This window comes from Phoca vitulina, unplaced genomic scaffold (assembly GCF_004348235.1).
Source record: "Phoca vitulina isolate PV1807 unplaced genomic scaffold, GSC_HSeal_1.0 scaffold29, whole genome shotgun sequence".
Classification (NCBI taxonomy): Eukaryota; Metazoa; Chordata; class Mammalia; order Carnivora; family Phocidae; genus Phoca; species Phoca vitulina.
This window is the reverse complement of record NW_022589732.1, coordinates 17139592-17163244: the sequence shown is the minus strand read 5'-3', so window position 1 is coordinate 17163244 and position 23653 is coordinate 17139592. Positions and strand designations below refer to the sequence as shown.

At 46.1% G+C, this 23653-nt stretch overlaps 1 protein-coding gene across 26 annotated transcripts in view; it reads left to right on the top strand.

Moving 5' to 3' along the window:
• KCNMA1 (potassium calcium-activated channel subfamily M alpha 1) overlaps nucleotides 1-23653 on the top strand; it is a 715944-nt gene that overhangs the window by 502531 nt on the left and 189760 nt on the right. For all 26 annotated transcript variants that reach the window (XM_032423695.1, XM_032423687.1, XM_032423686.1 and 23 more), the window contains 4 exons: nucleotides 11963-12073; nucleotides 14637-14742; nucleotides 16485-16567; nucleotides 20337-20406. In XM_032423695.1, the coding sequence (XP_032279586.1) occupies nucleotides 11963-12073; nucleotides 14637-14742; nucleotides 16485-16567; nucleotides 20337-20406 (370 nt within the window). The remainder of the gene's footprint in view (nucleotides 1-11962; nucleotides 12074-14636; nucleotides 14743-16484; nucleotides 16568-20336; nucleotides 20407-23653) is intronic.

Below are 23653 nucleotides of genomic sequence, written 5' to 3'. Positions count from 1 at the left end.
CCACTTTCTATTCCCTTCTACCTGGCGGTCTTGAAATTCCACTCCGTTCTCTCAACCACACTCAAGCTTTGCCCACTGTGGTTCTAGACCACTTTTTGTTTTTTAAAGGATTGGAATCTTAAAGGAGCTACTTTGCCAGAGCAGGCATTGCCACTGACCCTTAAACAACGTGGGCTTGAAGTGTGTGGGTCCACGTACACGCGGGTTGTTTGGGATAAATACAGTATAGTAAATGTGTTTTCTCTTTCTTATGATTTTCATAATAACATTTTCTATTCTCTAGCTTGCTTTATTATAAGAATACAGTCTGTAATAAATGTAATGTACAAAATAGGTGTCAATTGACTATGTTCTTGGTAAGGCTTCTGGATCAATAGTAGGCTATTAGTAAAGTTTTAGGGAGAGTCAAAAGTAACATGTAGATTTTTGACTGCACAAGGGTTGGTGCTCCTATGGTGTCCAAAGGTCAACAGTTATTTCTTTACAAAGACTCACTTAATCTACCCCAGAGTCTACACCCTCCTCCAAGAGAGTGAGCGTGAGTCCTTCCTTCATCACCGTCCATTTCACATGTGATTATTGAGTGCTCGCTACACACAGGCACTGGGGATAAATGTAGTCACACCCATAGAGATTTCCAAATACGCCTCATCTCTCTTGAGCTACACGTTACATTATTTGGCCACCAAAGTGGTTGGGGAGTTCAAACTCAGAGCTTATTCCCCTCTTGGTTCCCAGAGGTGACCGTCTTCCTACAATAACATTTCCATCTTGACTTTTTCTGATAAGGGCTGACTCCAGCACTTGGGAATAGGATGTGGGGTTAATTCGTGTGGTGTTGTCTTGGGCCCAGTACCATGAGCCTCCTTTCCTTTCCCGTCTATACACAGCTCGGGCAACACTCCCTCTCCCTTCTGCACAGCCTGATGTGGCGGGTGGGGGGTTACTCCTGTGGGGGGTGTTTCCTATAGGATGCCATTTGCAATTTCTATATCACAGACATCACTCTAGTTGAAATGTGACCGAGGCTTTGCATTTCACACAAACTTCTATCCCTTGACAGGGAAGCCATTCAGCCCTCTCCTTGCGTGGCCCACGTGATTTGCAGCCTGAACTCCCAGCAATGTTTTCAGATTCCTCGATTTTAAAAGCCATAAATTAGCAAATCATCAACATATCACCAGGAAGGATCATCTGGTAGCCATTCTAGTCAGAAGGAAACACAGGCCCCAATAACTGATCTTCACAAAGATATGAAGAACTGTAGACAGACAGATACAGTAAATAGGAAGACAAACAGATAATTCAAGTTGACAGACCATCTTGGACTGATTAGACATTCTGCTTTGATTAGCATTAAACTTTTGGGGGAGGAAAAAAGAATTGAGATTGCCCTAATACTTTGGAAAAATGACCCCTTGACGACTTCTGAAATTCAGAACCGAGGGGCAGATACCCAAAGCAAGTGTCATTAGATGCTGTATGGTATAATGTAACATGCTAGGTATTCCTTTCTGATGAGAGGGGTCTTGGTGGGTGTGGATGTGGGCGCTTCTTTCTTTGCATCTGCTTTGGATTCTTGTAAGCCACATCTTCAGTCCCTTTCAAATTTGAAGCTCTATTTAAAGAGACTGGGATGCATATTAAATCAATTTCCTGATAATACTAATGGAATGAAGGCTTGTCCCCCTCTCCCCCCCTCCACTTTCCTGCTGTCTCTCTTCCCTTCCACACACTTATCAAAATGTTCCAGCTATTGTTCTGAAAACAAGAATAGAAATGTAGGTGGGAGATGAACTGTGTACCTAAAAAAATAAAAAGTCATATTCAAACCTAGACTTTTGCTCTCAGATATTCTTTCTTCCATAAAAAAAAAGAAAAAAGAATTCCAAATATGACTTTTCCAATTATAAGCCCTGAAGAGTCTTTCTGCTCAATCTCAAGTTTGATTGGGTGAATCCTTCCTGGGTAAGTTCCAAATCGAAAGGACAAACGCTACCATCCGAGAGTGAGTTGCACTGTGTTTTCTGTCTTCCTGCGATGTCGTTCATTGTGATAGAAGTCTTTCCAGAGCTGTGCATAGTGGTTCCTGGTAGACTTGGGGTTTGTCCCACTGAGGCTACCATCATGCACCAGGAAACTTTTTAGTTGTCCAAGCCCATCCTCTCTTTCTATTAAAAGAACTTTAGAAGCTGTTGCAACGTGAGGCTCATGGAAACCTGATTCTGTGTCTCTCGGGGTTTGAGCTCCCACATCTAGTATGAGTGTCGTGTAACAATGACCTGCTCCCACTCCAGCACCATGGGGGCTGCTCCAGATATGGGTACTGATTATCAGTAAAGGCAATCTTATCTCCCCTCTGTATACCTTCTTAATTAGGGGACATGGAGGCAGTTCAGAGAGAGATTCCATGCCCATCTCTGTAAGAGGTTTTGTGACCTTAGCCACTGACCTCAAAGGCAAATGCCAGCTAGGCTGTAGAACAGATTTAGGAAAGTTCCCATCCCAACATGTTTGCTCAGCTCCCAAGTATGCGAGTCCCTGCTGTGTCCCAGTCACAGTGCTGAGTGCTGTGCTTAAAGGATGACCAAGAACATGTGATTCTGCCCTCCTGGAGCTTTCCTGAGACTTTGACCAATCAGAACCATCCCAGGAACAAGTGGCAGCTAAACAGAAGCTTGATTATGTAGGAGCATCATCCCAGTAAAATGCTTTTTGGCAGGAATTTTCTTCAGTGAAATCATGAAGGCTGCAGGCATTTTAGAGGGAGTGCTCCTAAAAGCAGTTGATAATTCATATTTTTAAAATGTACCCATTGCAGTAGTTTGGGGCAAAGGTAACAGCAGGGTGACTTGTGCCCCTAAAAACCTGTGGACTAATGATGGACCCAGTAAAACAGGGATGCAGAGAGACTTGGGACGGTTGGGGAGCTGCTGATGCTACCCCGAGCCCCCTCTTTTTCATCCCCTACAGTGTCCCCCGGTGGTGTGTTATGCCCCAGCAAACCCTGGAACCTGTGGACTCCTCCCAGTTCTTATGTGTATAACAGATGCTAGAGGCCAGCTAGAATGTTGGGTCTACTCAGAGTGGATTGGATAGCTAGTGGTGTGTGCTAACTGGGGCCACACCCTGGGGTATGGCTGGGGAACAAGGCCAGGATGTGTCAACTTGATTGTCTTTATGGGAAGGTAGTCCGAACAAGATATGCCCTAGGGCGATGATGTATGATTTACCAGGGGTGTTAGCGCGGAGGTGGGGCTCGCTTTGCAAATCAAAGCTAACATACCTCCCCTCTACAAGGGCGAAAAGTAAGAACCATTTCTTTGCTTGGACTCATTTTCCCTCTATTCTACCTTCATCTCTGAAGGGTGTGGTTGACCTTTGCCCTGGTCTTCTCTTCTCGGGGTCCCTCATGTTCAGAAGCAGCACCACCCAGTAGAGACAGGCAAATCTACTTTGATCTGCATAGAGGAAAGTGCAGTTCAGCGCCCTGATTTCTTTGTAAGAGCAGAGCACCATCTAGGATTGGAAGAACCAGGTCAAAGGAAGACTGACTTACTTGAAAATGGCCAGCGGCCACCAAGCCTGCAGTAATGGGATGAATAAAACGTGGAAGGGCTAGGGTGCTGGGGAGAGACACAGTGTAATTTCTGAGAGTCGGGCAGTTATGGAATTGCCTACTTAAGATGGCTGTATAAGTCCTCTTCCAAGAAGGAAGGAAAGGAAGAGGGGAGAGAAAGAAACCAAAACCACACCAGCCTACTGGGTCCTTATGAAAATTAAGGGAGAAACTAGGTGAAGGTAAACAACTCTTCCAGTTCAGGGTTCTTTGGTTATAGGCAACAGAAGTGGATTCTTGCTAACTTAAGCAGAAAAGGAATTTTTTTTTAGAGTACCTTAGGGAATTCAGAAAAAAGCTGACGGACAAGATCTCTGAAAGGACATGGTTGAGCCAGGCAAGCCACCCTGGGACCCAGCAAGCAGAAACTCAGGGATGGTCATGACTTGGGTCAAGGTCCCAAGACTGTATCTGATTAGAGAGGACTGGTTACCCAAATTAAAAATGAGGTGCCATTGACAGAAGAGAGGGTGCCTGCTGGACAGGTCAATATAACCAATGCCTCCTACTCTGGAGTTGTCAGAATTTATTTATTTATTTGTTTATTTATTTATTTATTTTAAGATTTTACTTATTTATTTGACAGACAGAGACAGCGAAAGAGGGAACACAAGCAGGGGGAGTGGGAGAGGGAGAAGCAGGCTTCCCGTGGAGCAGGGAGCCCAATGTGGGGCTCGATCCCAGGACCCTGGGATCATGACCTGAGCTGAAGGCAGACGCTTAATGACTGAGCCACCCAGGCGCCCCTTATTTATTTATTTTTAAAGATTTATTTATTTTAGAGAGAGACTGAGAGAGTTGGGGGGAGGGGCAGAGGGAGAGACTCCGTGCTAAGCCCTGGAGCCTGATGTGGGGCTCGATCTCATGACCCCGAGATCACAATCTGAGTCGAAACCAAGAGTCAGACACTTAACCATCTGAGTCACCTAGGCGCCCCTCAGAGTTTATTTTTAAGACTTGGACTGAGGCTCCCTTTAGGCAACAAACTACAAAAGATGTGTGATTATTCCGTGTGCGTGCTCTAATTATGGAGATCTAATTGTGATCTAGGATAGTGGTGGCATAGACATAGATCCCTCTGGCGTGGTTTAGGTCCTAACCATCTACATATGGTAAGATGCACCTACTTTGTGCAGAAAGTTCTGGTCTGGTCAGTACATCTCACTGTTGGCACTACCAGTCGTCTGTCCTGTGACCTTGGGGCTCTGTTTTACAGAGGTGCCTTTGCTGCACTGTTGGGATCTATTTGCTCAGCCTTCTGCCCCTGTTTAGGGAAACAGCAAAACAGCCTGTCTCTTCCAGAATAACTCTACTGACAGCTGGATGAGATGATTACTTTATTCTCTTCCTCACTAGAAGGGAGAAGGCATTTCCTTTCTTTGTAATTAGCAAAGTACTAGCTGTGGCCCTGGGTAGGAGATTTTCTTATCTCTAAACCTCCTTGGGCTTTTCATTTGCTGGTTTTGTTTTTTCATTTGTTTTAACTGGAAATGGCTACAGCCAGGGTTTGAGATTGCGGCCTCAATACACATTCACAGTTGTTTTGTTTTCATTTTTGTCCTCCTTACAAGTACTGTTCTCTCACAAGTTAGTAGAACATGGTTAGTAGATCTGAGGTGGCAGAGCCAGCTAATGATCTAATCTGACAGTCTTGTGGTTAACTGTTATATTTCTCCTACACTTACAGTGGCAGAGGGTGGCCAAGACAAGCACACCTTACCAACCAGCCCATTGGTCAGCAGATAGCTCTGGAAAGTCCAGCAAGCTTTGGGGGTCCTGATCCAGATCCCAAGGTGGGATAGAAGGATGGGACCCACACAGCCTGGAGCTATCTTTTGTTGGCCAAAGGTGAACTCCCCTACGTGGAAGTCAGTTCCTTTGGGACAGGCTCTCAGTATAGGAGGAAGTGGGAAGGCGAGAGGTGGATCAGCTTCCTTTCTTTTGGGCAGTGGGGTCCTGCACCTCAGGGGAGAACCTGGGTAACCGTCACCCTGAAGGACATGACCCAAACCAGGGAAAGCTGTGTGACAAAACAGCCAAAGAAAGCACCACCAGTGATAATGGAATGTCAAGCCCAGAATCTGCCAAAACCTCAGCTTGTTTGAGAGTCTTGGAGAAATAGTTATGTGGACACTGAATGGTTCAAATTCAACCTTGGAGGGACAACATGAACTTGGAGTACTGACCACTGTGTGATTTGGGTTTGTAAGGTCTCTCGCCACCCCTACCCTGCTTCCTATATGATAAAATGCTGTTGAATTCCCTTGACAAGTCCTTTTTAAAATTCATTCCCATCAAGCTGGTGGCTACCAATGGTTGGGGGGTGGTGCTGGGGGGAGATGGGATGGAAAGAGCATGATTAGAAGTCTCAGCAGAAAGACAGAAGAGATTCTAGCATATGTATTTGATATAAATATTATAGTTTTACAGAGACACCTAGATCAATATATGCCACGTTTCATCTACCTCTCTGACAAAGTGAGCACAATGTATTCAGGGAAAGCTGTATAGGATTTTCAATTTACTCTGTGTGATTTATTGTGACAGGATAGCTATGGGTTTTTTAAGTTCTTTATACTTGTTCCAGTAAAAATGGATATAGTATCTTTAAAAATAAACAGCCCAGAGCTGTGCATTTTACATTGTCTTCCTAGAATGAGGCTCTGCTAAAGAGAGATCTGAGACCTCCCTGCCCCGAGGGGGAAACTGATGCAGTCGGATTTGCCTCAGTCCTGCTCTTTGGCTGTTTCGAGGGGGTGGGGGTGGCGGGGAGAGTGAGCAGGGAACTGAATTAGGAAGTATTGCAGACGTCTAGACAAGATATGCTGGTGGCATAAACTAGAAGTGGCAGAGAGCTAGAACTCGGGGCGGGGGGATCCATCAGTGTCTGCGGGTGCAGCCCACTCTGTCTGGGCCCCTTCATTTTGTAGTGACTGGCCCCAGTCTCCTGATTCCCAGCTCAGGTCCTTTCAGCAGCATCAGCCTTCCCTCTCTCTAGAAGGCATCAGAGCGAGGGGGTAGGGTGGCTCTTGCTCTGCCATTCACCGTGTACTAAATCTCTGGGCCTCAGTTTCCACATTAAAATAATGATGCAGGCACTAGACTAAACATTCCCAAAGGGCCATTCTGATACTAAGATGAACATGAGTCTATGGAGTGGAGCCCATCCCTGCCACGGTTCCCTTTTTCAAGGCTACTGGCTCTAAGCAGCACTACCCGAGTCTTCTTAAAAGTGTGTAGGTTTTAGTTCTCATTTAGCTCAACTCAGCTTCAGTGGGTCTCTGGAGGCCTCATTCACTGGAGCCTTGAAGAGTTTGGGGGCCCCCCTTGGCATCCTCCTCTTATGCCTTCTGCCCTAGGTCACCTCCCCTAAGTTGCCCATTCTGAAAGGCACCAATGGAACTGAGCTCTGAAACAGGTCCCAACTCAACTGGGGCATCCTGGCTTCCCTCTGCCATCTCCAGGAAGGAAGTAGACTGATTGAGGAGAATTCGTGGGATTTGATTCTGGGGGTGGAGATGCTTAATGATGGGAGAGGCACACCCATATTCATTTAGTGAATATGTACTCATGAAAAAAACACTCGGTAGTTTGGTGAACCCTGATAGAGTTTGTAATAGTCAAGCATTATTCTTATTGTGGTTGTCACACTCATCTACTGACGCCATGTTTGCTCCACGACACACGAGTGTTACCCACCCCTAATTCAGTTCAGCCTGTGTTTATGGAGCCCTGCCCCCAGACCAGGCGAATTTGCTTACACTGGATGACTAGCTCCTTTACACAAAATGTCATCTGCTACTATTCTAGCATTTAAGATGCTTCTTCATGCATCTGAGAGGAATCTTTTAATCCAGCCATTAACATTAGTTTAGCCCAAGAAAGATTTGTTTACAGAACTTGACAAAATTTTAAAAACAAAGAAGTCCCATCAGATCAGAAATGGTTATTGATGTGGGTTTGTTGGCCATCTTCACAAACCACATGGCCAGGCCCTATAGAAATCCATCATTAAGAATGCCAATCATTTAAAGAAGCTCAAATCCAAAGCCACTTTGGGAACAGTGTTAGTTACCGTCATAGCGTAACTTTCCTAAATATTCTCCACCGTAAATGGATCATTTATCTTCAGGATCCTTAGGCTGGTGAGGCATCCGGGGCTGGACGTAACATATGATGTCTAAAATGGATATCTGCATCACTTTGCCATCCCTCGGCTTGCCAAATTGTGTGGCTTCAGTGTAAAAGACTCGGTTTAGAGTTTCTGCCATCCCTCAGCCTTTGTTGCCTTGACCACGTGCAGCCAGCATCCAGTGATGCTGCAACACTGGGATGTTTGAAGTGAGAATCATCTCTCCATCCCAGTCCCCAGGCTAAGCCTCTCTCCTGGCCAAGTGAGAACCCCTCCAGCAGTCCCTCCACTGTGTGACCAGGAGGACATCCTGCTGGCTGAGCCCTGCCTGTCATCAAGGAGCAGAAGCTGAAATACTCCAGCGCATGCTCTCTGCACCCCAACACCTTCATCTTAGTGAGCATTAGAGCCGGGGACCTGGGTCACATCCTGGGCAAGTCACTTTCTTGCTGTGGGATGTCAGGCATGCGACTTAAGGAAATTGAGGTTAAGAGAGGTTATCTGCAAAGATGCAGATTGTAGGAACATAGGGTTGTTTGAGGATTAGGTGAGATTCCAGGGGCCCTAGAGCACTTTACATCTGTTACCTACTGATTTATAGATATCACATGAATCCTACCATTTAATAATGCTTGCAATGACCCAGACCCTTTACTAGGCCCTTCACATGTATTATCTATTTAAATAAATCCTCAAGATAACCTCATGAATCAGGTACTAGCTCCAGCCCCTCCAAGACTCTGACTTTATAGTGGTAAAATGCAGAATTGGTACCTTGCCTAAGACTATTTAGTTATTTAGTGTCTGAGCTGAGCTAACACAGGGCTATCAAAGTACAAATCTCACATAGTAGATTTGTAGGTGTCATGGAATCTGGCAGAGATAATTTTGGATGAGGATCTTTTTGGCATCCTTTAAATCATGCACCGTGAATAACCATCACTCTGTATCCAAGGAGAGCACACCCAGCTCCCAGTCTTAGAATATTTTCAATTGTATTTTCAATCATCGAGGATACAACAAATTCTGCTTCTCTTCTCCCTGCAATAACACCCTTCCCCCAACTACAGTCCCTGGAATTTTCAAAAGTCTTGATAATATTTCTGGAAAGTAAATTTTCCCTTTTCACCATCCATCCCTTGTGCTCCTGCAGGGCCCCCCGTGCTCCCTCAGACACAGGCTCGTGAGAGCTGATCTTCTAATGCAGATGCTGAGTTAGAGAGGTGACTTCTCCCCATCCATCAACTCTAACTGCATTCAAACATGTTCAATATGTGGGCTTCTTGATAACTTCCACTGTATGGAAAACAAAATGGAGGGAAATGATTATTGGCACAAAGGGGGGAAGTCATAAATCTTCAAATCAGATATAGGACAGATTGGAACAATATGGGTTCTCCAAGGTTGCCATGATAATGTACCTAATAACTCTCCTTGGGCAAAAAGGCAATCTGCTTTCAATCAATCTCGCTTTTCCTGAGCAGAAATACCAATTATGTTGAAGGAAGATTTTTTTTCTTCCTTTTTGATAAAGGCTGCTCTCCACCCCAGAAATCATGCTGTAGCTAAAAGATATATATTCTCAATTGTCTAGAATCGTATTGGACAGCTAGCATCAAATGAGAAAAGTCAATCCTTTTTTTCTCTCCTCTCCTGCCTGCATTTGTCTACTTCTTAAGAGAAGTGAAAGCTAATTAAAGACTTAAGGGATAATATTGATTGCACCGGAATATATTTTATATGTACCCAGCACATTTTCACCTAGGAGAACCCTGACTCTTTCTAAGGCTGAATAAATCAGCTGGCGGGGCCTTTGATTCAAGGGTGAGAGGGTGAACTCATCTCCTTCCCTTCCACTTCTCACACATCTGTCCTGGAGATGAATGATTTCAGAACAGGGAGAAGGATGCTGGCAGATGTTCATTCAGTCCTTTGCGCACAGGATGGGAAGGATGAATGTGCAGGCATTTACCCGGACCTATCATTGATTCGAGTCCAGCTTTGAGTAATCCCCAGGTTTCTACTGGTATAGAACTTTGAGCCCTGTGTTAGCTCAGCTCACCCTGGCTGGGTGGCATTAACCTCTCAGCTCCCTCATCTATTGAATGGGAATAAGGAGCTTGCCCAGGGTCACACACATCCTTGGTGGCAGGGCAAGGGATCCAGTCTGGCTTATTCCCACATCCAGGTGAGGGGGAGGGCCCCAACCCCATATCTGTCCTGTGGGGGTGCCCATACATCGATTCACGCTGGCCTCGTTCGCAGTCCTGGGAGTCTGTGGGCAGAAGGCATTAGAATTGCCCCCATGCAGACCTAGATGTCAGATCAGGAGGGAATCCTGCATCTCGGGTCACTTTCTGCACACACCTGGCAAATTCAGAATCAGAAATCTTATGCAAAACATGCAAGTTCATTTGCAGCCTGTTTTGTCCATGTAAGTGCACATGTGCTACAAGAAATATTTTAAGAGATGACAGGATAAAAATGTGTGTAATCCAAGTGTTCTGTTCACATCCCGTGTTCTGACACAGGGTGTATTTCGGGAGGGAGTTAGTTATGTGGGTTTGGGGCATTTGGATGGGTGGCCAAGGAACCTCCCTGAACCTGGCCGGTACTGGCTAGAGAACAAAGTGATCGTGTTGGAACGTCTCTTCTGAGGCAGCCCACGGACAGTCTTTCCTCCCCGTGATGGCCTTCGCTTGCCCGGCCACTGAGTGCGGCACCGTAACAATAACAGTCCATAATGGTGGTATTATTAACTGCATTGTGCATATTATTGATTTACTCTTTGTTCTGCATCATTATCCTTTCACCAATGAGTTTACTGCCTTATTCTCACATACTTAGTCAAGCACCAAATTACAACGAAAGGGCAGGCTCTTGTAATGGCATCTAATGGAACATTGCATAAGTGATCATCACTCCCTCCCATTATGAGCTGCCTCCAGCCAATGAGGTTTCTACCTTATTGGAATGTGCACCGAGCAATTATGAGGTGCAAGGGGTCTAGCCGTTCTAAATTTTTTCCCACGAAATTACCGTGCTTCAGTGTTTGCCACCTGCCCATGCCTCAGAGGCCGGCCAGGGATTCAGCCTCTGTCCCTAGCAGCCCGAGAGGCACAGGGACCTGGGCTGAGCCCCTTGCTACTGTCTTCCTTTAGAAGCCAGCAGGTTTCCTCTCCACAGTGAGGCCCTGGCTTTGGGTCGTGGGGCTAACCCTTGCACCAAAGGGCTTAGTCGTGATGGAGCATCAGAGAGCAAATGTCAATGGCCACAGGGTAGCCAGATTGGTTCAGATTTATCAGATGGGTCCAGGAGCCCAAAGATGTCGGGGGGATGGTTGTCCCAGCAGTTCTGGAAAAGAGGCTCATCTCCTCAGGGGAAGCCACCATCTCCAGAAACAGAAGTCCAAACCTCGCTGGATCAAGGCAAACCATTCCAGCCTCTTCCCTTTCTAGCTTCTCCCCATCTTGAAGTAAAATGCTTTGGCTCTCGTGGAAATCCCAGGGCACCCTAGGGAAACAGCTACCTGGGGATGCACAGCCTGCAGCATGATCTCCGATTCCATAGGCGTCCCATCCCCATTTAGCCCTGAGTAATGCTCACTTACTGTAAAGTGTTACATGCCCCCATTGTCGGAGGAGTTATGGCGGAAAAATGCAAAATTTCCTTTTTACTGCTTATGGCCAGCAGAGCCCATAACGTGTCAAGCCGCACATTAGCCACCCTGATAAAAGTCCGCTTTCTTACACACAAAATCATCGTTTCAGCAAGATTTGTTATCTCATTACCTGATAAGCTCTATGTCATAAACCAAGACTCATTCGGTAAATCTCTCAAGAGGACGCTTTGTGGGCAGAAAGGGAAAGATATGAATCTGCAAGGGACTTGATAATGCAGCATTTAAGCACAAGCATAATGTCACTTATTGTTCAATGCATAAAACCACTTGGCCAAACGGTTGGGCTTTTAATAGGATTTCGTGTAGCATCAGGTGAGAAGCCATATGCCTTTTCTGCCGAGGAGTCTCTGAGCACCTGCCAGCACCGCTGCTTTGCCTCACGGCCCTCTGGGGATGGGAGCTGGGCTTTAATTGAGGCCTCGGGAGGAGATGAATGCTTCCCTGCAGCTGTGCGCTTCCTCTGTCTTGCCTGGGGTGGGTGCCGGGTCAGCGCAGGGCTGGCCCCATCTAACTGGCTTCTCCTGTTCAGGCACATTGTGGTCTGCGGACACATCACTCTGGAGAGTGTTTCCAACTTCTTGAAGGACTTCCTGCACAAGGACCGGGATGATGTCAATGTGGAGATCGTCTTTCTTCACAAGTAAGGGGCCCCTGCTGTTTCGAGACCCTCCACCCAACCAGGCACCCTGAGGAGGACTCCCTGAGTGTCTGTGGGAGTGGTGGTGTGGGGGGCCGTGTGGGGGGCAGTGCAGAGTTGAATTGGCCATGGCCCCAGGTGGCCTCCTTGGAGAGGATAATATGGAACCAATGGAAAGGGAACCAACCCATTAGTTCATGGTGAGAACGGCACCTGCTTCTGTGGAGGCAATTCTGGCAAGTAAGAGTGAAGTTCGTTATGGGTCAAACACATCATTACTGTCCCATCAGCTGTCTGGATCGATTCGATCCAGGTGTGTCCACAGTGTCTGGTGTGGAATGATTAGCTGTCTGGTGTGGATTCTTTACAAGGGCAGGAGCGACAGAGTGGCCACGCAAGACATAAACGTAAGAGGAAGCAGGGTATAAAGTACTAATCACAGCTGCAACAACAATTGCCATTTCTAGAAACCTCAGTATAGGAACCTGTGCTGGTCCCCGGACATATGATCTCTCCTTTCGTCAACACAGGGAGTCAAAGTACGAGTATTCCATATGACTCTTGCCGAAGAAGTTATTTAGCCTCCCTGGGCCCTAGTTTTCACATTCATAAGATAGGGAGATCACAATGGTTTCATTCTACCACGTAGGGGGAATGAAAAGAAATAATCCATGTAAAGTATACAGAGCAGAATCAGGCACACAGTAAGTGCTCAATAAATGTTAGCTATTGTGAAAGATAAAATATATTAGGTTGACAAGCAACTTAGAAGATAGATCTTACTATGTTTGCTGTACAGTTGACGAAAGCAAGACCTCTCCATCTGCTCAATGTTGTTGGGATTTTAAGCTTCGTCTGATCCCCTTTTAGGTAAAAGTTAGTCTGCCACAGGGATAGAGAGTCTAGGGACTCAGGCATGTTGACTTGGGTGGCACTGTCTTCTTTTTTGTTGGAAATGAGGCCACCATAGGGCCAGTACTAGCCCCAAGTTACCAAGGGACAAAGCTTATGAGTTGGTGTTGGCTCCATAGGGGGTTGATGGCCCAGGCCTCAATCCTGCTCCAAGATCCCATGGAAGTTGACTTCCCTATAAGCTTCTGTTCTGTGCATCTCCTTCCTTTTGACATTTGTTCCTAGAGTACCAAAATGACCACCATGTCTGAGCGCCAGCATTTTCCTTCTCAGCACTGAATTCTCCAAGTTCTGAAAAGACCAGCCAGGCCATCAGCACAGGAGCAGAACTCACAGATACAATTCAGTGCTTAGCCTCTCATTACCAGCCGAGGGGCCCGTCCTCTGCAGAGCATTATGGAAGGTTCAAGAGAAGTAGCATGCGTAGGTTCTGCCCTCATATTGGTTGGGCATTTCAAGATGAGCACGTGTGCAACAATTAGAGCTCAACATCTAACCTATATTCACTGACTGAAGTCGGTTTAGTCAAGAGGTAGAATTGCACTGGGCATTTGTGTCAGGGAGAGACCACCATTTCTTGCATGACCAGGCAGACTTCCCAAGAGGGGCCTGACCAGTAATGGATCTCAAAGACTGGTTGGATTTGCACAGGCTCTGTTTCTCTCTCACCCACTGCTTGAGTCTGATCAACAAGCTGGCGGCTAATGCTTCACTTGCTGGGATTCACCTTCGTGTCCCCAGCATCTGTCAGTGTCAGCATTGTAGTAGATGGCCCAGTTAATTAACCTCTTGAAGCTTTGGGTTAATAACATCCCTTCCTCCAGGGTTGTTTTGAGGTTTAAATGAGTTAATACTTGTCAAGTGCTTGGAATGGTGTCTGCCACATAATAAGTTCTGGGAAACATTAACAATTCATACTAAGCACTTAATGAATGTTAGGCAAGCATTGACTAACACAGTTCTTGGTACCTAGTAGGTTTGAACCAAATATCATCTCCCAGCACCTAGCCTAAGACCTATAGAGAGTAGATATCTTTCATCTCTACAGAAGTAATAAATGGATGAATAGGTCAATCAGTGTTTTAATTCTTGTCCTCCAATGGGAAAGATGTCTGTACAGCTCAGCACTAAGAATGATGAGGAGTGTATGCATGTGTGAATCAAGAACGGTACCGAGAGTAAATTATCTCTGTCTGTGGCTGCTCAGAGGTGACGTGTTTTGATCCAGGCCCTGGGATCAGGGACATGAGAAGTGCATGTGGCTGAGAAGCAGGGAAAAGGCTTTGAGGGAGGGAAGAGCAGGGGGCTCTGCCAGGGCACCTTTGGCTAATCTCTAATGTCACAGCTCAGTCTCTATTCATAAAATAGAGATTCCATTCCTAACAAAGTTGAAGACATTTCGCCTCATTGGCCTCAGACTTGTGAAGACCGTGAGCTTCTTTATTTTACCTCAGTACTGGTTTGGGTTTTCAGGGGGCTGGGGTTTTATTTCTCTCGAGTGTGAACCTTTTATTTCTGGCAAGAAAGGGCGCTGCCTTGAAGGTGAAAGCCTTTTCCTAGGCCTTTCTCTTTGGAAGTCAGAGAGAAAGAAGGCCATGGAAGCAGGAATACCTGAGTCTATTTTATTAATGGCTGTTTCTTCTCTCCCTGCCAGCATTTCCCCTAACCTGGAGCTTGAGGCTCTGTTCAAACGACATTTTACTCAGGTGGAATTTTATCAGGGTTCAGTCCTCAATCCACATGATCTTGCAAGAGTCAAGGTAAGAAGGAAGAGGTGACTTCCGCTTTTACTCCATCTGAGAGGGAGATTGACTCTGTGGTGAGGGTATATGCCTCCTAGGATGGCCAAGAGTCACCTCCACACCCCTAATGAGATAAGTCAGATGCCACCAGCCTTGACATCACCCTTCCACTGGTCCCAGAGCTTCGTTCCACTGGCACTTGCTACACCACTTCCCTCACTTGGACGAGTCATAAAATGAAAGTTACTTTGCTGGTTCCCTCAATATCAGCACTCCTCAAGGGAGTAGACCAGTTGTATGGATTCAGGAGACTCATATACAAGATAATAATAGAGTAATTCCCATCTTAAATACTTAAATTGGACTCAGTGTAGCTCTGAAATCTATTATTTACATTGGAAAGGAACATGAAGGATAAAGTATAAATAAAATTCTACTAGGCCGTAAAACATTTTGAGCTTCCTTTTTTTTCCACCACCAAAGACTAAAAACACAAAACTAAACATGCAGATATCTGATATCACTTGGTAAAGGGCTAATCTTTCATTCCAAAATCTGCTAAGTTAGAATCTTCTTATAAAGCAGACCTGAGGCTTATAAAGGAAAAGGATACAGCAAAGTGGCATCTGCTACTTTGCTCGTTTTATATAGATTTTGTAAGCACATTCAATATTTGCATGGCAGTGGGTATAGATTAATATTGTGAATCCACTGACATCTAAACGTTAACTGTGGTCACTACTTAATTTAGTAAATAATGTCATTGGCAAACGTGAATAAGCAGAAGGATCTGGGTAAATTCTTTGGATTATTAAAGAAAACTAGAGACAATTTGTGACATACCATGGAGGAAACCATGGCCTCCCACCAAAATGCGGGAATGGTCTATTAAATACAACATAACAAGTGGGACAGATTGCAGACCTGAGCCAGCATGAGAATTCTTATGCTTATAGAGTCCAGTTACTCTTAATATTATCCAGACATGACCCAAGTTATGACTAATGTGAAATCTAATGAGAACTTGGAGAAAATAGTTACTGTTCAAGGACCTAATTTAGATGCAAGCAATTATTAACATAACTCATCATTCCCTCAAAGGCATAAATCTTATTTTGGCTCATGTTTAGATAAGTCAGTAGGTTTTGAGTTCATCTGTAACACATCATTTCATACACATAGATTTGTTGTCTTTCGAATATCTGAATGCTAATTGAATACTAAACAATACTGAGCTGTTATCTGATTTAGGGCTCTTGTTTCCTTCTGTTCCACTGTTAAGATGTGAAAAAGGTCAGATGAAGGACTTTGGAGTCTCAATTTCTGAATCCCTGACTATTCAGTTAACTTGGTAACCTCAGAGAAGGGGTTTAGCTCACCTAACGCCATTTCCCGACTAAAAAATTTAGGATGATGGGGTAGATCCGTTGTTCGGGGAAGGAGGCAGGGAGGGGACTGAAAGGCTTCATTAATCGTTATTTAAAGAAATCTGGAAAGATGACATCTAAGTGACTATGCAGATTGAAAAGTTTAATTGCCAAGATACATGTTGTACCCTCGAACAACAACAAGATGAAATGTTTAACCATAACAAGAACTTGCAACCTACACTTTTGACAAAAACTATAATCTCTCAGGATTATTTTTTTTCTTTCCTTGCAAAGCACCAGATTCCCCAAAAGCTGTCAACAGAGAAAGACTGCAACCAAGCGTGGCTATTTATATGTTTGTGTTCTGTGATTTCCCTTTCGGTGTCTTAGATAGAGTCAGCAGATGCGTGCCTCATCCTTGCCAACAAGTACTGCGCTGACCCCGATGCTGAAGATGCCTCCAACATAATGAGGTAACACCGGGGAGGCCAGGGAAGGCTCCGGATTTGGTGCTCTGCAGCCCATTGGCTGCCCTTTTGGGTTCTCTGCAGAGCACCATCTCTGTGGGAACTTCTGTCCCTCATAAGCCACCCTACCCCTTGCCACAAGCATAGGTCCAGGGGGAGCTGAGGCACTGGTGGCTGTGGAGGGCAGTGACACAAGGCATCGTCGACAGGAAGGTTATCCCTGGCAGAGGGGAGACCTGGGGCTCACAACGGGTCTTGGGTCTGAGATGTTTCAGACGGGACTAGGAAAGATAGATTGAGATGGGTATAGGCCTGAAGTAAAGTACCATTTTCCCTAAGGGGGAGTGGACCCGAAATGACTTAACTGTGGGTGATTTTGTCCCCCAGAGGACATTTAGAAATATCTGGAGATGTTCTTGGTTGTCGTAACAAGGAGATGATGTTGTTCACATCCCAGGGATGCTGTTCAACATCCTACAGTGCACAGGACAGTTCCCCACAGCAGAGAATTACTGGGCCCCAAATGGCAATAGTGCCAAACTTGAGAAGCTCCATGTTGGAACTTTCCGAGTGTGTCTGTAGTATGTTGATTAATATCCCCCACAAAGAGGAGTTGGTTGACTGGTGAGCTTGTTTCGGCCAGTTTCCCAGAATGAAAGAGTGTCTTCACTGAAAGTCTTCTCAGTGCTTTTAATACTAAAATGCTTTTCTAAGATAATGTTCTACGGAGAACTATCGAACCTATTTGACTCCAACCCCTGCCCCCCCTTTCTTTACAGAACATCTTTGGGTGGGCAGGGGCACACTCTGGAGAACACTGCCCAGGGCCCTCCCTGGAAACAGGCGAGGCACATGGAAGGCCATGACCTGGCCTGGCGTGACATGGCTGACCCCCACTCCTTATTCGTTTCTCATTTCAGAAGACCACTGTTCTGTGACAATGGAATGACAAAAAAGATATTTAGCTCCAGAGAGTGAAAGCCCCTTAGGATTCTTTTTTTCCCCTCCTGCGTTGGAAGGGAATAATAAAGAGATGCTTCTGGAGAGAAGAGATGAACTAAGAGAAAACATTTCCCTCCCACTACATTCCCAAGAACTCTTCCCTAATTGTGAGCAGCCATCCTTTGGTCCAGACAGACCTCTCTCTCGGTGCAGCTTGGTTTGCTATGGCCTGGGAATGTACCTGGGGTGAGGGCTTGGGAAGTTGCATCATCACGATGCTCCCACCTCCCTTCCTTTGCTTCTCATCAGTGGCCCCGAGTGACATGAGCTTTCCCGTCACTGAGGTGGGGAGGGGGGCATCCTTTGGTGCCTCAGGGATGAGCACATCTTTCCCTCAGCATCTGGTCCCTGTGTCTGGCAAACGACATCTGGCACAGTGTTCTCTTTCCTCCCGCTTTTCTTTGGCCATATGCTTTCATGCAGTTGTTTTAAGGAAGTTGATGCATGAACTCTTGTCCACATGGGGCTTGCCAGCCTGCAGGGAGGTGGTGGAGTGGGGACGTGCGTCCACACCTGGGTCCACCCCCTAACTAGTCACAGCTGGAAAGTGACTACAACAGCTCAGCATCAGGAGCTTCAGTGACCCCTTCCCTGAACTAGGATTTCCATCCTTTGCCCCGTTTTTGTGTCATTTGAAATGACAAAAATGTAGCCTTTAAGGAACTAGGCTTCCTGATCTTCAGATTTTTCAGACATAAAAAACAAAAGAAGATAAAGTTGAATGTGTAGACCCCCAGAGAAGTTTGGGGCTAGTGCTTTCTTTTTTTCCTTCCAAAAGTGAATAATTGAAATGAGTAATAGTTTGGAAATGGGCATTTCTCTTAATCGCAATATTTCATTTAGGCTGCGGTAGGGCTAATATGAAGACATGTAAGTTATCAGGGTGTTTGGCATGATGCCACCGCGTAAAAATTACAGGACAAAGGTAGTGTCAGAAATGTAGTGAAGCCATCCAGAATCAGAACTAAGGCCCAGGCAGTGAAAGGAAACGGGAAGTTCAGGGTTAAAAATTGGGCTCGTCTTTCCCTTATTTGTATAATCCTCCTTTCTCCTTAGTTTAATGAGACCAATCTGCCCCTTTTGAAATTAAAATGTCAAAGATCCATTTGAAATGAGCTAATGCAGAAAACCAGTGGAGGCTGTGAACTGAATTCTGAGGGCTGACCAAGGCTCAAAGTCCTTGAGTTATAAGCAAGAGCCAACACAACACTTTTTCAAAAATAAAATGAATTCCTTAAAGTGCAAAAGCCCAGGGTGAATTTGTGCAGAAGAGGCTTCTGTGCGATCCATTTCCTAAATTCACAAGTTGCAGCTTTTCAGACAAAACTGCTCCCTGGGGCACCTGCATGGCTCAGTTGGCTAAGCAACTGCCTTCGGCTCAGGTCATGATCCTGGAGTCCTGGGGGATAGAGTCCCGCATTGGGCTCCCTGCTCAGCGGGGAGTCTGTTTCTCCCTCTGATTCTCCCCCCTCTCATACTCTCTCTATCTCATTCTCTCTCTCCCAAATAAATAAATAAAACCTTTAAAAAAAAATGTTCAATTAAAAAAAAAAAAAAACTGCTCCCTGACTGCCTTCTCTCCATTTTTGCACAAAAAAAGGGATGAAGCATGGAGACGGTTCTTGGTGCAAAGTTTGTGGGGGTGGTCCTAATAAACGCGCTTGCATTTCTGATTAGGCTTAGGAGGTGGGCCATTCTGTGGAATTCCATTCTTTAGCTTTCTTTGTCACAGAAGGAAATGTGCAATGTCACCTCTGACAGAGTCGGTAATGACAAAAACCATAACTTACATGTGGAGAGAGCTTTTAATGATTTCAAAGCATTTCCACATCTGGTCTTTCATTTGCTGCTCATACCAAAGCCTGTGAAATAAATAAAGCAGGTACCGTTGCCCCCAATGTCCAGATGAGGAAACAGTCACAAAGAGCCCAGGGATTTCCTGAAGGTCACCCAGTTCCTTGGTACAAGACTGGAACTGGAATCCAGGTGTTTCTATTCCTCCACTTAGAGCCCAGTGACTGTCTCAGGGAGCAGAAGCGAGGGGTGGGGTGGGGGAGGGCAGTGGTTCATAGGGAGTATAGACGGAGGGCAGTTTCCCAGGGCGTTGCGTTGGGGGGAGAGTGGAATTTTCTACCAGACTGTGGCCCGCGCCAGGCCTTGGTTTTTATTTCCAACCAGCATTAAAGTCATCATTTAGACACTATTATCTATCGAAGGCTGAGTCATTGATCCCATCATAAGAGCCCTGCTCAGAAATAATTTCTGTGAGTGGCCATGTGTGTGTGACAATTAGTATCATTTGTCAAGCTGCTTGTTTGATTTGTCATTGTTGTCTCAAGTTGTTCACTTGGAGAATTGGACTCAGGGCAAATTGTTTCTAGGCTCGTCCCTAGGGTATGTGAGATTGCAAACCTCCCTCGCCCCGTGGGTGAAGCTTGCCTTATTTACATGCCTATGTAGGCAGTAAGCCTGTGACCCCTGCTCAGGAGCCCCCGCCCCAGTACACGCGGGTCCACACGCCGACACCAAGGCACCACAGGACTGCTCTCTTCTTCTCTGCCCAGGGCACAGTCTGTGGCCGTTCTGTGGATTTCTTTTTCACGCCATGGGGTACAGTGATGGACACAGTTTAACTTGGTCCTGTGCCCACAAGCCCTCTTGACGGGCCTGGCTACTGGTCCCACATTCACTCTGTTTGGGTGCAAATTCAGGTTCCCATCAGACTTCAAGAGTAAGGCAGACCCTGCCTCAGCTTTGGCTCTTTCTTTTTCAGGGTAATCTCCATAAAAAACTACCATCCGAAGATAAGAATCATCACTCAGATGCTGCAGTATCACAACAAGGTAAGACAGCGAGAGCCCGAGCCTGTCCCAGGCTCAGAGATGCACAAGTGCACCCGGTCTCTTTCCTCTCTTGGTACAGCTGCACGTGCACACACATGCCCACACACACATGCACATGCACACACGTACATGCATGCGCGCACACCCCCCCCACATGCATGTGCACACCCACGCGCATGCACGTGCACACATGCCCCCACATGCATGTGCACACACGTATGCATGTGCACACACGCCCCCACGCATGCGCACATACACACATGCACATGTGCACACATGCCCCCACATGCAGGTGCACACACACACATGCACTGCACACACACACCCCCACGTGCATGCGCACACACACCCACACACGCATGCACGTGCACACACACACGCCCCCACTTGCACGTGCACACACGCATGTGCACACACATATGCCCCCACACGCACGTGCACACACACATGCCCCTCCACACACGCATGCGTGCACACACACCCACACATGCACGTGCACACACACACCCCACATGCACGTGCACACACATGCACACACATGCATGTGCATACACACATGTGCACACACACATGCACCCCCGCACACACACATACACGCACACAAGTGCTGCTGTAATCCAAAGGCCTGGACAAGGGGGTGCTGGGTACAAACCTCCCCGGGGCCTCACTTCAGAGCAAACACATTGTTTACCGCTGGTCACCGGAAGGAAGCATCTGTTGGACCCCCAGGGTCCAAATATCGATGTAATCTTAGATCCCATTTCAACAATGTCCACTTTTTATGTGCTCCACTCACTTCTTCAGTCAGTATCTCCTGACTCCCTGCTATGTGGTCAGCACGCTACCTGACCTCCCTAACCCCCCATGGGTGTAAGTGAAGGAGTCCTGCCTTGTGCCCTCGGGACGTGGCAGTCCAGGGGTAGAGTGTGTCCTAGGCAAGCAGAGACCAGGTGACATGGAGGAGCAGACCACGTGCCGGGGGGAGGTGGGTGGGAGTGGGGCGAATTCGGAACAAGGCATTCTCAAATTCAGGAGGAGAACTGGCTTGGTTGAATTCAGGAAAAAAGTTGCTCTCCAGAGATAAAAACATAAAGGAATTTTCCTCATGTTCTAGTTTACAAGGCGATTGGAAAGAAAACAAATGTTGGAGTCTGTGTTGTTTTCCTTGTGATTACTTCTCAGTCTCTCATTCAGAGGCACTGCTCCTTCATGTGGCCTGTCACCGAACTCCCAGGGAAACAGCTTTGGGGGAGGGAAGGTGGCACCTTTCTCTGTTTGATATGGAACCGGTTATTCCCCGTAATGAGGCTCGGAGAAACCAGAGGCTGCTCAGTACCTGGAACCAGGTGTCCTGTCTGAACACAATAACTCCCCGCTGGGTTGTGAGTGAATGTGTGTCCCATCTTATAGGCCATATTCCCTACGAAATAGGCAGTCAGGTGACCCAGAGAAGATCCTATTCTGCCAAATGCACCAGTGCCATGCCATTATTTCTTAATTGCTGGCAAGTGCTGCCCCATTTTGCTGTGTGGAGGCCCATCAGAGGCCGTTGTGGAGTGGAGCCTGCTGTCGGCGACTGGCCTACCACTCGGGTCTGCTGCCCACTGTCCAGCCCTTGGCAGGTGGTTCCACTGCAGAACGGGTTGCACTCCAGCCAGTGGGCTTGGTGGTGGGCACCCAAGGTCCCATTGTCCTGTTCGTCTCTGGAAAACCCAAGGACATGGAAGAGATAAAGTGAGGCTATTGGGGGACTCACAAGCATCGGTCTGGAGAAGTTTCTTGACAGCAGTCCCCGTAGGTGGAGGTGAATTTTATTAGCAAGGCTGTGGCTAGTGACAGCTCCTCAGGCAATAAACTCTTCTTTCATTTATGATTTGAAATTTCATTTAGTGTGAGAGTGCTTTAAGCTGTTTAGGTTTTTGGCTGAATTTAGATCGAGTAGGGAAATTAATGTTGTATGTTTAGAAAGGGCTGTCGGTTCCTTTTTTTCCTCCTTCCAATGAGTACTGATGCCACATCTTCAAGAAATTCAGGAGGGTTTCAGCTGTGATTTCTGTCAAACTCCAAGTAGCTCAATGGACCTAGGATCTGGATGGAACCTGGTCAGTACTCACACGACCATAACAAGCTGAATGTCTTTTACAAACCTTTTCATGGTAATTATTCAGGAACAATGATGAAGGCCTCAACCGACCCATGACGATTTGCTGAAAACACATTTTTGCTTAGAACCACCCCAATATTTTGGGATTTCAGAGTCAGGCAAAACCACATGTGAGACTTTGCCCCTGTCAGATGAGTAAGGGTACGAGGGATGGAGTGACTTTGGCACATTTTTCTCGATCATTTTATTTCTCTCTTCTAGAGGGAGCAAAAGGTCCACTGGTCATTGTCATCTCATTCCTCATGGAATTGCAAATAGACACTTGTCACCCTGCTTTATAATTATGCTATTTCGTGAGATGGTCCCACCTTCTCTTTAATCTGTTTTTCTTCCCATTGCCTTACAATATTATTTTTCTTCCTCTCTCTGTACTTTCTCTTCACCCATGACTAAATGTCCAGAGATCTCCACCCATTAAAACTTGCTTTCTTGAAAGAACCTGGTATGTGTGTGTAAACTTATGTTATAGTCAACATACTTCAAGTGACAGTTAATTCCATAATTGGATACGAGACTTAAAATATAAAGAATTTCAATTCCCTGTGCTCTAATGATGCTGGTATTCCAGGGCCTAGAGGAATGTAGGCAAGCTGCCTACTTTCTCTCCATGTAAAACCGGTCCTGAGTTTGTCATCATAGTAATCTCAGACATTTGTGGCATATTTTATGGTTTTAAAAGAGCTTGACATCCATTATCACATTTAATCCTCATTTGACCATCTGTGCATGCTAACATCCCAGTGTGACTTCAGACTGGGAGTCTACGCGCTCTCAGACAGAGCAGCTCTGGTGGGTACAACTCGTGGTTACTTGGCAGGCAGTGAGCTAAGGACAGAATGGCCAACTGTCACTTTCTCTTTAAATAGAGCCACACCCCACTGAGCCAAACTGTGGTTCCTCACAGTAGGCCTTCTAGAAGGACTGGGGTTCTCTAAAGTGGATCTGATTTTATGGAGAGAAACACTCAGCCCAGCCATCTCTGAACACTGAAAGAAAATGGTACAGGGCACTCATTTTTGATTTGAGTGTAAATGTCTTGAAGCTTTTCAAGGAAAGAACAGTTTGTATCTTAGAAAAGTGTCA